The 13,090-nt window shown below is 34.7% G+C and overlaps 1 protein-coding gene across 2 annotated transcripts in view; it reads left to right on the top strand.

Moving 5' to 3' along the window:
• The window catches only part of LOC105254415 (neural-cadherin), a 90,329-nt gene that overhangs the window by 67,991 nt on the left and 9,248 nt on the right, over positions 1 to 13,090 (top strand). For both annotated transcript variants that reach the window (XM_025413214.1, XM_011263084.3), the window contains exons 2-9: positions 8,064 to 8,207; positions 9,522 to 9,637; positions 10,048 to 10,212; positions 10,328 to 10,465; positions 11,225 to 11,411; positions 11,657 to 11,890; positions 12,292 to 12,464; positions 12,702 to 12,851. In XM_025413214.1, the coding sequence (XP_025268999.1) occupies positions 9,584 to 9,637; positions 10,048 to 10,212; positions 10,328 to 10,465; positions 11,225 to 11,411; positions 11,657 to 11,890; positions 12,292 to 12,464; positions 12,702 to 12,851 (1,101 nt within the window). In that variant the 5' untranslated portion in view covers positions 8,064 to 8,207; positions 9,522 to 9,583. The remainder of the gene's footprint in view (positions 1 to 8,063; positions 8,208 to 9,521; positions 9,638 to 10,047; positions 10,213 to 10,327; positions 10,466 to 11,224; positions 11,412 to 11,656; positions 11,891 to 12,291; positions 12,465 to 12,701; positions 12,852 to 13,090) is intronic.

Raw genomic sequence — 13,090 nt, forward strand, 5'->3', positions numbered from 1 at the left:
AAACCGGTAAACCGAGGGCAAATTTATCGCTCAACATTGTCACAAGATTCCTGTACAAATTTATTCAGATGGATCACCTCTCTGGTAGGAAAATGGAAAAACAGCTGCGATTTATTCGCCAGGATAGCAAAGATTTATAAATTAAAAATTAAAAAACAATAATACAAGCATACTTTTAAAATGGAATTAAAGATGTATAGAGTTATACTTGGTTAAAAGTTGGCAATATGTGGCCGCGACGGGATTATATGATGTCATCTGTGGCGAAGTTTCGTCGCGAAACTCGTTCATCGGTTTTTCTTTTTTCTTCTTTTTTTTTTTTTATTATTGCGGAAAGAACAGAATTTCCAAGTCTCCCCCTTTCAATCCGCCAAATCCTCGCGAAGGCAGGAAACGAGAGCAAGATGGCTGAAGTGCCGGTGGATTACCCCATTTCGATAGGTCGATTTTTCACGAAGACATGACGAAAGAGAGATGTCGAGTGACGTTGCGGTGAATCTAGGTGAATCAATCTCTGTCTCGTTACAATCTGTCGGTTTCATGAAGTCGTACATTCGCCTTCGATATTTTGTCAGAATCGATTGTTCATCTCCGCATCCGGGCCGCCGCTCGAGCGAGATTAATAACTACGTGTGTTGCGCACGTAACATCGGAAGACTAATTAATCGTCTGTCGGCCTTTGCGCGGGAAGGCAGAGGATCGAGATATTAATAAGCTCACGGCGTCGAGGATGGTAGTTGGAATTGTTGCCTGGATTCTCGATTACGAAAGTTAGTAACGATGCTGTTAATTATGTCGATATCACTAATATCGCAGATAATTTTGTAGAACTTGGTGCTGGGAGACAAAGAGAGAGGGAGGGCAAGATATCACTAATATCTTAATGATAATTCCGCAAGATAACTGTAACATTTTCGACAAATGAATGTAGTAACACGAATAAATGTATAATAATTAAGTATGTTATGTATAATAATTAATAATATTATTTTATGTATACATATTATGTATAATAATTACAGATATTATGTATAATAATTAATACATATTACGTATAATAATTAATAATATTATTTTATTTTTTGATGATTTTATTTATACGTATTTACGTATGCATTTGATGCGTGCGTATTAAATTGTAAAGGATTAATTTAAGAAGGATAATTATAGATGACTAATCAAAAATAGACTATAATAGGCTTAGATTATTTTTTGTAAATTTTGGAGTTCGAAAATTATCAGTAAAATGCATTACATATTAACGTTAACCACGCGGCCGACTTTAATTATGAAACTTTTCGAAAATGGCCACTGCGGTGCTTTATCAGCGATTAAATAGCAACTTCGTTAATTATCGATTACGTTCATTTCCAGATTAGCTCTCTTTGTGTCTTTATTATAGCGTAATAAACGAATATCCAACGATATCCACGAAAAGTCCCACGCGCATTCGATATTACGCGAATTAATGCGGTTATGTCAGCGACGAGACGGCGACATATCGCAATTACGCTAATTACGTAGAACGAAGTTTTGAACCGATTTTTTTTTCTATCCCCGGAGTCACGATGGTATAAACTTCGCGCAACGCGAGAGTTGATCATCCGGATAATTAATTTGCATCGCGCGTGCTATCACTATAAATTTGCGGCAAAATTCTGCAGCGGTATCTCTCTCGACTGTACATACACTGTAATTTGCGTTAATCGATTAATTGGCCGGCTTCCAATCCCATCCATCCGCCCGCATTTTGTAGATCGTTGAAGCGGTAAACGCGATCGCGCTCGAAAAGATTCAAGTAAAAAAATTTCCTTCCGGGAATAAAAGAAATATTCGTAATGTTAAATCCTGGCGAATTGCCGTCTGGTTGAAGAAGAAGAACAGAGAATTGAATTAATTAGGATTTATGCTAATTGATGTTGAAACTGTTCCTCAGGGTTTCGGTAGAAAGGTAATTCAATTGAACACAATCGGAAAGTATAACATCAAAAGCCTCATCTTTCTCTAGAAGAAATCCTCACGAATGAAATCGCCTTTAAATTTAAATTATATTTGACACATCTAAGCTTATCATAATAGTTACATATTTTTCTTGTACATTTTTTATCGTAATGGATTCACTTAAAAAAAGGAAGAAGAAAGAGGAGGAGAGTATGTTTTTTTAATTTGTTATTTTAAATATATTTCAATATAATGATTTTATTATTTTATTGCCGAGTTTTGTATATCTTTCTACATAAAGTTAACAATAGAAATTTAAAAGATTTGATTAATAGCTGTGGAAATGAAAAAAAAATATTTTTGTTTACAGAGAAAAAATGTGAATAATATCTAACGATAATCTTCAACTAGTCATTCATCATATTCAATTATGTTGTTAATAAAACAAAAAGCAAGTCGAGCAATAATAAAATTTTGCTAGAGGCGGTAATCCGTTCCTCTCTCTTGGCATAAAATCGTCAATCCATTCGCTTTATTACACTGACAAGGTACAAAATGCATTACGGACCATAAAGCAATCAAGAGGCGACCGGATAAAAGTGCATCGTAAGTCTCTTTTCGAAACCGTGAAGTACCAAGGGTAGATCAATCTAGATCAATCATTAAAACGTTTCATGAAAAGATCTTTTGATGAATCTGATGTTATGATATTTTGCTAAACAAAAACATGAAGAAATAGATATTTATCTCATCATATATATAATTAATGTTAATAATTTCATTTTATTAATTGAATGAATTATTGCTTTTTCAAAGATTTTATCATAATTATATTAAGAATATCAATCAAGAGATCATTATGATAATGTAAATTCGGCGTCTGAATATTTAAATTCGCTAATTGTTATAAAAGAATATGAATACAAATATAACATATTATAACATAAATATAAAATATATGGAATATAAATATAAACTATATTGAATATAAATATAACATATATCGAATATAAATAGAATATACAACTTCTCTTATTTACTAAATATTACAGAATCAAAAGCAAATGTGAATCATCATTAATAAATGTTTCGAAATTACATCTACCACGATATAACTCATCGTCAGATATATGGAGTCGTATCATGGTAATCTGAGGTTAACAAAATTTCGAAATTAATCGAGGCTAATTCCTCGTAGACGTAATACTAAGTGATGTCGCTGCAAAGGTCGTCGGGGGCCTTAATTCACCAGCGCACTACAGACCGTCTCGAGGGAGCCGTCTTGGCGTTAACGGGCCACCCCCTTCGCGAGATCGAGAGTGGCGAAAAGCCTCGAGGGTGCTCGTATTTATAGGAACCAATCGAGTGTTGCAGGGTGCGGCTAAGAAGCGAATGTTCCTCTCGGCGTCGTCGGGGCGACGTAAAGGGTGGACGGATGGGGAGGGAAAGGGTGGAAGGGAGAGGTGGGGGCTTCATCGATTTCTTACCCCGTGGCCCAGTAACGCGTTTCGTGGGACCGTCGTGTGCCATCATTGGGTGTAGCTTCCCCCGGCGAGAGGATCTTGATGCGCCACAAAATGCACCGAACTCGAGAAAATCGCCGATTGCCCCGCCGATCGTTTTCGCGTCGGGTTTTTTACCGCGACGGTACTTAATCCTCTCGTTAGGGCAGAACTTTGGCTATTTTACGACTTAGAGGCGGACTTCTCTCGATCTTTTGCGACATTAGCGAGAAAAGTTTCGAAACGTCTGGTTATAAATAAATTTGAAATAAGTATAAATTTGATAATGCGCGATTATTTATTGATTAATAAGTTAATATATCGTTTTATAATTGTGTCAAATTCCATTAATATAATGCCATTAATTCCATGAATAAATCAATAATTAATTGGAATATCCATTAGTAGCGTTAAACTGTTTGCAGATAATTTACTAAGCGTGCATTATCTGCATACATATCTATGATATGACAAATTTTTGCTATTGCATAGATTATATCATCCTCTCGGATTAAAAGCAACCCGAAATTTTTTTTATTTGTAATTAAATATTTTTATAATTTGTAATTAAATATTTTAATCATACCATATCTAATTCGAGTTTGTATAAAATTGATAATTATTAAAATTACTAAAATCATTAAGTTATTAAGTGCAGTCATCCGGTTATCTTTCTCGCAAAAAGGATGGATATTTCCTCGCGAAGAATTTTGAAAGAAACATTGAATTCGGTATTTGGCGCGTGTTAATTAAAAGTTGAAATCTTCGGGGAAACTTTGAGGACGAACTTTCACGGTGAAATAAAGATGTATACCGGCTTGAATAAAACTCGAAAGTTCACGCGAGGGAAAGAGAGACCGGGGGACAGTTACGTGTGCGTTCGTTAATTCCAGGAATTGTGTACCATCAACGTTCCTCTCTCAAGGAAGATAAATTCCGCAACTTTCCCTCGCATCGCGATCCGTCTCGATTATGCTAATCTAGTATCGCATTAGTGCGCGAGTGCGATTTGCGTAAAACGCGAACGCATCGCGCATCGTGTATCAAGCCGATGCGATCTATTAGAAGGAAAACTCTGACATTCCCGTTAACAATGATGTACAACCCGGAGAGCGGGTAACACATTTAACGCGATAAGCGCAATGATGAATTATCATTACGTAAATTTCATCTATCACGACGCCTCCGCGCGCCCCCCTCCTCCCCCTTCGCGGGAAGGGGGAGGGGGGAGGGAACACATGCACGCGTCCGGTATGTGTAAAACTTTATCCCGGCCACGTCGGCAGCAACATGCTCGCGAATCAATCACGCTTACCTAAATCCATTATCGCGGGGCGATCTTGGTGAAAATGAGCCGCGGTTATTTTTCGCGGGTTGCGCGTTAGTCACGGACGACGTGATAAATTTCTTGTAACGACAACGGTTTAATAACGATCGACGGATTAATAATCGATGCGAGAGCGCGGAAGTTTAACGGCACTTGGAGGGAGGGACGATAACAAATTTTCTCACGTCAGATCGCTCTATTTCGCAGCAACGTGTAATTGCGCATATTGATGATGCGCACGGTCTCTCGCGATGGATGATAGCGTACGCACTGCTTTCCGTTTCTGCGAGTTTATTTACATAGGGAGAATTAGATTAATGCGAACTCGGCTCGCGTATCGCGATAATATTACATATTCATGTAATTTACAACAGTGTTTTCCGACTACTCTCCTTCTCTCTCTCTCTCTCTCTCTCTCTCTGTTTGAAACCGTGTTGTTTAAATAGAGTAAAGTACAATTTATTCGACAAACATAGGGAGAAATATCCTGGGTGATACGCACCGCGGTAGCTGTCAATTGATTCGCTCTCTGGTTATTGTATCATTAAAATTAAATAACGAATCGGATAATTGAATGTTTGCGTACTTTACAAAAAAAGATCCCCTCGAATAATATTAATTCTTGTTGAGAAAATGAATTTATTATTCATTATTTGTGAGGATCAACTTCTCGGCCATTGTCTGATGATGAATGAAAAAAAGTACAATACTTCATATCTAATTCCTATCAAAAATAAAATGTACTAAAGAAGAGAGAGGAAGGTTCTTTTCTGGATATAATTAACCGTTAATTAAATAACGAATCAGATAATTGAACATTTGCATACTTTACAAAAAAAGATCCCCTCGAATAATATTAATCCTCGTTGAAAAAATGAATTTATTATTCATTATTTGTGAAGGATTAACTTCTCGACTATTGTCTGATGATGAATGAAAAGCACAATACTTCATATCTAATTCCGATCAAAAATAAATTGTACTAAAGAAGAGAGAGGACGGTTCTTTCCTGGATATATTATTAATCGTTAATTAAATAACGAATCAGATAATTGAATGTTTGCATCTTTCCTGGATATAATTAATCGTTAATTTTATAACGAATCGGACAATTGAATATTTGCATCTTTTACAAAAAAGCTTCCCCCGAATAATATTAATCCTCGTTGAAAAAATGAATTTATTATTCAGTGTTTGTGAAGGATACAAAAAACTTAACAGCCATCGTCTGATGATGAATGAAAAAAACACATTTACAAAATGACTTCGTCTAATTTCTATCAAAAATAAATTGTACTAAAGAAGAGAGAGAGGAAGATTCTTTCCTGGATATAATTAATCGTTAACTAAATTAAACAAAACTCATACAACGCACCTACACACGCTTGTATTAAGAAATTTACATGTATCCCTCGCTATTTCTGAACTATCGTACTTTGCGAGGGAGAGAGGAAGAGATGCGCGTCTGGATTAACTTAATCAACCCGAGTATTTGCCGAGGAAAGGAAACGGTCTCGGAGTTTCGACAAAGATGGAGAGAGGAGAATCCTTGGGGCGGGATACTCGAGGCGAATTGGCCGCGGTCTCGGCAACATTACTGACGTCACGCGAGCGGAATTTGCGGAATACATTTTAATAGATTTTAATAGATTCGCTTAATGCGCCAATTCATTGTACATACATTTCCGGTACATAACGCCGATGTTGCTAAATAAATACACGCTCGATTTGCGCCGCGTGCTCTTTTAAACAGCTTTAGTCAACGCGACACAATGAACGACGAAGCGCGAATGTACAATTTGCCGGATAAAGCGCGATACCATCCGATTGATTCGGCGATTAATTAAAATAAATTCGACGCGCGGCTCATTAATCGGTGGTGTATCATACGGGCTTCTATCTAAACTTTTAATAACGAGAGCGAACGTGTAATTAATCGTACATTTCATTTTTAATCTCTTCATAATGGACGCGCCATCGCTTTGAGTTGATGAAGTGACGAATCCACGTGTTCATTTATGCTACGGGTGATGTAAAAATTATGCGGAATTTATCGATGCTTGCCATCGTAAAATGTAGTTAAGAGCTTAATGTACCAATCTAGAAGAAGCATCTGTAATTATACATTTTTCTCCTAACGGGCAACCTAGTTCTATCAATAAATGTCTACTTCTGGAATGAAGTGCCGTTATCTGAAACTACTTAACCTTCTTGCCATCGGCGACCGGTAATTGCCCATCTTAAATTTCTGTAACCGGGCGAAAAAATGATTAACGGTCCGGGATTCTTTATCGCTCAAGTTCCGTACCTCAGCGCAAAGTATATTAAGACCAAACCGCGAGAATATATAATGCGTGGAATAAAGTTAGGATGGGCGAGTTTCGAAACTCCGCGATAATATCCTCTCTTTTGCATCGTTCAGTACAGCTCTTTTTTAATTATGTATCTCGCCGATACGTTTATTATTTATCAGTCAGCTTTACTTTACTCAAGATTCGCCTCGCGAGATTAAGCTCGCTGCAATCACGATCATACTCGGCATCATTTATTACTATTTAGAGATATTCACGACAATGAAAAAAATGTTTAATTAATTGTGTGAATAATATTTTGATTTAAAATTATTTAGTCCATAATTCTTTTTACAAAATTGTAGACAAACTTTATTTTTCATAATGAGTTTTATCATGTCGTATAAAAAAGTTTGCTATTCAGTCAAGATTTTAATGTATAATTAATTCTTCTGCAGAAACTCTTGCAAGTTTCTTGAGAGCAATGAAACTTGCATGTGTATGGATATGTGGAATATTTCCGGTCCTATTTGGAATTCAAAAATATGACTAACACGCAATGTGAACTTTGCATTCGATACTGCCAAGCAGACGCTTTTAGTTGTTTATTGCATTTACCATATAAAACGTATACCATATAAAACGTCGAAGGGAATAAACTCGAAATATATCTGACGATCTTAATATTAGCATTGATAATTCATTAATATTTTTTTTTTTACAAAAAATATATATTTTCATTATTATTTATAAATTATTAATATAAATTATTAAATAAATTATTATAATAATTATTAATATAAATTATTAAAAATATAATCTTAAGCAAGAGTTATCTCGCTATTTTTCATCTTTCAAATCGGAAATTTTTAGATTTACAAGCAATAATTAATTTTACAAAATTTAATTGTTAGAAAAATATTTTGAGCTTAAGTGATTGTGACACAATACGATTCCTTTGATATGTTGAAACGCTCTAATTACTAAATTTCTTTGTTACAGTAACGAAATTCATCCGCATAGGGATAGCCGACAAGAACGATAATCCCCCATATTTCGACAAGGGCCTCTACGAGGCTGAGGTAGATGAAAATGAGGACATTCAGCACACGGTACTCACCGTCACCGCCAAAGATCACGACGAGTGTAAGTACTTGCTATTTTAATGATATTACCGCATTAAAATTGTCATACCATGCTTTAATTTTTTTATACGACAGCTAAAATTACAATGAAATTTATAGCCCTCATATTCTTGTAATTATATGCATTTCTGCCTACATGTTTTAGATATTATTTAATCGATCTGCCTAAATATTCATAATTAATTGCAAACATGTAAACATGCGAATTAATTAATTCCGGAAGGGAAATTATTTCGAATTGCGATCTTTTTCATTCATCACTAGGTGACAAGTTGAATGCGATGAGATGCAAGTTTTCACGAGACCACTTTGCTCCCGACTCGACTATCATATTTCATACAAGGATTATCATTTCCGAAAATTTAAATTATTCTATTATTCTCCAACTTATAGTCTAAAACTGACAATTACATTTGTGTATTATGGAAATTTCGGCTCTCATTTTGGTTGAAGCATTTAAGCTCGGTAGTAAAACGCGGATTGTAAGCGCGGAAAGTTCGCAATATGCTTTGAAATAAATTAAACAAAGTTCCCTGATGCATTTAATTTGTTTCGATATTTGATCTTTTTAAAAGGATGCGGTTAAACAAATCGTGAAATGAATATCCACAATTTTGTAGCTGAAAATATTGTATTCATGGTTTAATAAATTTAAATAATGCATCTGAAATTAATATCTGTATTGCTCAATGTATAATAAGCACACAAGAAATGTACAAATTTGATTCAAATTATTCTTTTTAAACCGCGTACACAGTCAATATTACGTAAACACATTAACATGACAGCACGTGAGGGATGATATGCTGTATGCAATTAAAGTCTCGCATAAATAAACCGTTCTCTCCTCCATGTATTTGTTTATGTGTACATCATTATTTCTCTTCCATTTTTATTGGTTCAGCTGAAAATCACACAGATAATGCTACGTAACTTAAATTATGCGGAGATTATTAATGATGTTGGAAATTAAATTCTGTTACCAAAAGGGGTAAAATCCGAATGAAATTTGAATATATAAGGAAATCTAAAATCAAAATTACTGAATATAATTTTTTATTAGACTCTCGTGTCTATATCATTATGAAACGTTTGAATTATCGGTGGGATATATCACGAATAGTATCGAGCAAAGTTGAGATCGAAGCCGACACCCCCGCACCAGCATCGTTCAAACTTTCTTACGCGATAAAACTCGCTCGCAGCGAAAACTTTTATCTCGAAATTCATTCGATTGCAACGCGGAATGTCGGAGAGAAAAGAGAAGTCACGACTTGCTTTTATTAAAAGCACCCTCCCTTTTTCTCTGTCGCAGCCTCGCGTATTCGATACGAGATCACGAGCGGGAACATAGGCGGTGCATTCGCCGTGAAAAACATGACCGGCGCCATTTACGTCGCGGGTGCGTTGGACTATGAGACGAGGAAGAGGGTTGGTATCACCATTAATGTCATTCGAGCGTGTCGACTGGACGCTTTTATTCCACTTTACTAACTGTCTTTGTTTATTCAGAAATTATTTAAAATGCCACGTGTTACAGAAGCTTCTAACAATAAGTTTTTTTTTTGCATTTTTTAGAAATCCCTTCTTTTAAAGATAATTAAATATTTTTTTTTTAAATTATTTAAATAATAGAAAAGACAGTTTGTGATTTTATTTATATACATTATATATTAAAATAAATTTTTAATAACGTAAAATAATCTATATAATGTGATTATAAAAATATATTAACGATTTGATTAATTATTTTATTATACGTGTGTAATACTTAAAAAATGTAAAATATAGAAAAATTCCGATGGTATATCTTGATTGTAAAATTTGTGTTTTTTCTGTAGTACGAGCTTCGGCTTACTGCTTCGGATAACTTGAAGGAGAATTACACAACGGTTGTAATTCACGTGAAGGACGTAAACGACAACCCGCCCGTCTTCGAGCGTCCAAATTACAGAACCCAAATTACTGAGGAGGACGACAGGACTCTGCCGAAACGCGTACTCGGGGTAATTGCTCTCTCCTTATGTAACATCGAACTTCCGAATTGTGTATTCTGAATGGACATTTACCGTTGACCACAACGCATTTACGGTAAATTTGCAATTAATATTTGATCCTCAGGTAACTGCGACTGACGGAGATAAAGACAGACCACAGAACATTGTATACTTCCTAACTGGGCAAGGTATCGATCCTGAGAATCCTGCTAACAGCAAGTTCGATATCAACCGTACGACTGGAGAAATCTTTGTTCTGAAGGTTTGTTTCCTATTTGATTAATATTATCTTATTATTGATACATGATGTTATCTCTTCTTATAATGAATATTATATAGAAACAACAATCCTTGCAATAACAATTAATAATATTATGTTAATATTACTAACATTTATGTTTATTTAACAATATTATATTTATATAACAATTTATTATATTTATATAAAAATAATTTTGCTTTATACAAGATATAATTATTATATATATTTTTTTACATCGTTATACATCCTCAAGAATCAATAGATAGAAGTTAAATTGAAGAAAAATAACACCAGTGTTCTTTTCATTAGTAATTATTAGATACAACAGAATTAAACAGCTGTATCGAATTAATTTTTAAAGATTTTTTCATTTTAATGCTACAGTATTTTTTTAAGTAATCTGAAATGAATTTCGTTTTAATAAGTTTGATTTGAAATTTAAAACAAAATGATAAAATGATCCTTTCAATGATCTCTTTGGTTAACGATCAATTTGAATTGATATTTAAACACCTGGTGTAATCTGACATCTGGTCGACATGGAAATTAATTCTTCCATGACTATAGAATGTACATGTTTGTGCACGTGTGACGCTGTGCAATATCGTGATGGAATAATAATTCAAATATCGACTCCGCGAGATGGTATTGAATTTCGGGTAAAGACTGTGTCAATATATAACATCCTCGTCGAGAATCCTACGTTTAACTGTCTTCTCAAACGATCCTCATGTGACTTTGGTTTTTTTCTCCCGGCAGCCGCTTGACAGAGATCAACCAAATGGCCGAGCACAGTGGCGATTCACCGTATTTGCTCAAGACGAGGGTGGGGAAGGTCTCGTGGGATATGCCGACGTTCAAGTTAATCTCAAGGACATCAATGACAACGCTCCAATATTCCCGCAAGGGGTCTACTTCGGCAACGTCACTGAGAACGGCACCGCAGGTTTGTGGAGAAACTGTCAATTGAAATAGTTTAGAGATCGCGGTTGTATTTCCCTACGTTACGTTGATTGCACACCGTTATAATTGTAATATATTATAGCAATAAATCTAAGAAACATAGAATTTCATCCTTAATAAGCTGGCAATTCAAATATTATATTTTAGAATATATTTATTAAAAATTTAATTTTTTCTTAATAATAGAAGGATGTAAATTTAATAGCTTTTGATACTTTTTTTTATTAGGAATGGTTGTAATGACGATGACTGCCGTGGATTACGATGATCCAAACGAAGGCACAAATGCAAAACTCATGTATTCTATCGAAAAGAATGTCATCGAGGAGGAGACTGGCTCGCCCATTTTCGAAATTGAACCGGAAACTGGTGTAATCAAGACTGCAGTATGCTGCTTGGACAGAGAACGCACACCGGATTATTCTATACAAGTCGTTGCAATGGATGGAGGGGGGTTAAAAGGTAGAATTTTCTCTTGATAATTCCAATAGCTCAATTATTAATCATTAATAATGTCGCATTCAGATTTTTATTGAGCGATATCTAAAAAGATTTAATAATACAAGCATGACAAATTTTATTTAGTAAAATATTAGTCGTGAAGGTAAAAAGGAGTTGGTTATTTCTACATTTTATATTTTCTTGTTATGCTTTATATTTGTTTAACAAGATAAAAACATTAATTACGTTTTGCGTATCTTTTACAAGTCACGTTTTGGCTTCAAATATTCATCTGCAAAAGTTAGAAGTCTGCACCGCCATGTGTACAGAATGGCTATTTCCGGACGCGTTTTACATATTTTAAACGTTTCCTGGGATATTCCATCGAGAGCATTGTGTACCGCATATACTTTTCCTCTCAGGTACCGGGACGGCATCGATACGAGTAAAAGATATAAACGACATGCCACCGGCGTTTACGAAAGAGGAGTGGTTTACCGAAGTGGACGAGACGGAAGGACCAGATCTGCCGGAAATGCCGATACTCACTGTTACTGTTCACGACGAAGACGAAACCAATAAATTCCAGTACAAGGTATCTCTTGCGTTTGCAATATAACGTTTTTAATCAGATAAAAAATTAAACGAGAATAGATACAATTATAATTTAAAAGACAATAGCAGTTAGAACATTCTAGTAATTTTGCAAAGTGTTTTATCGCATTTATTCTTGATACTTTCCCATTTGAAATAATACAGTCAAAGCGCCTTTTTCCATTTAAAGCTGAAAAGAAAACAGAACGATTAAAAATTCAATATTTATGACTTTCAGGTAATCGAAAATAGCGGTTACGGTGCCGATAAATTCACCATGGTACGAAACAACGATGGCACAGGATCGTTGAAAATTGTACAATCGCTGGACTATGAGGACCAACTGCAGAGTAACGGCTTTAGGTTTAGGATACAAGTGAATGATAAAGTGAGTAATCAGGGAAGGATATATAAAATGGATGAAAGAAATGATATATAAAAATATATATGATTAAAAGAATATACATGAAATTTTAGAAAAAAAATTGAGAGATTAGGATATATGTAAAGAATTTTTATCTATAGTATAATTTTAATTAAATCTCTCTCTCTCTCTTTCTTCTTTTAAAAAACAATTTTTCTAGTTAAAATTATAAAATTTTTTAAAAAAACTTCTTTTAAATTACG

The sequence above is a fragment of the Camponotus floridanus genome, unplaced genomic scaffold (genome assembly GCF_003227725.1).
Source record: "Camponotus floridanus strain SB8 unplaced genomic scaffold, Cflo_v7.5 scaffold62, whole genome shotgun sequence".
Taxonomy (NCBI): domain Eukaryota; kingdom Metazoa; phylum Arthropoda; class Insecta; order Hymenoptera; family Formicidae; genus Camponotus; species Camponotus floridanus.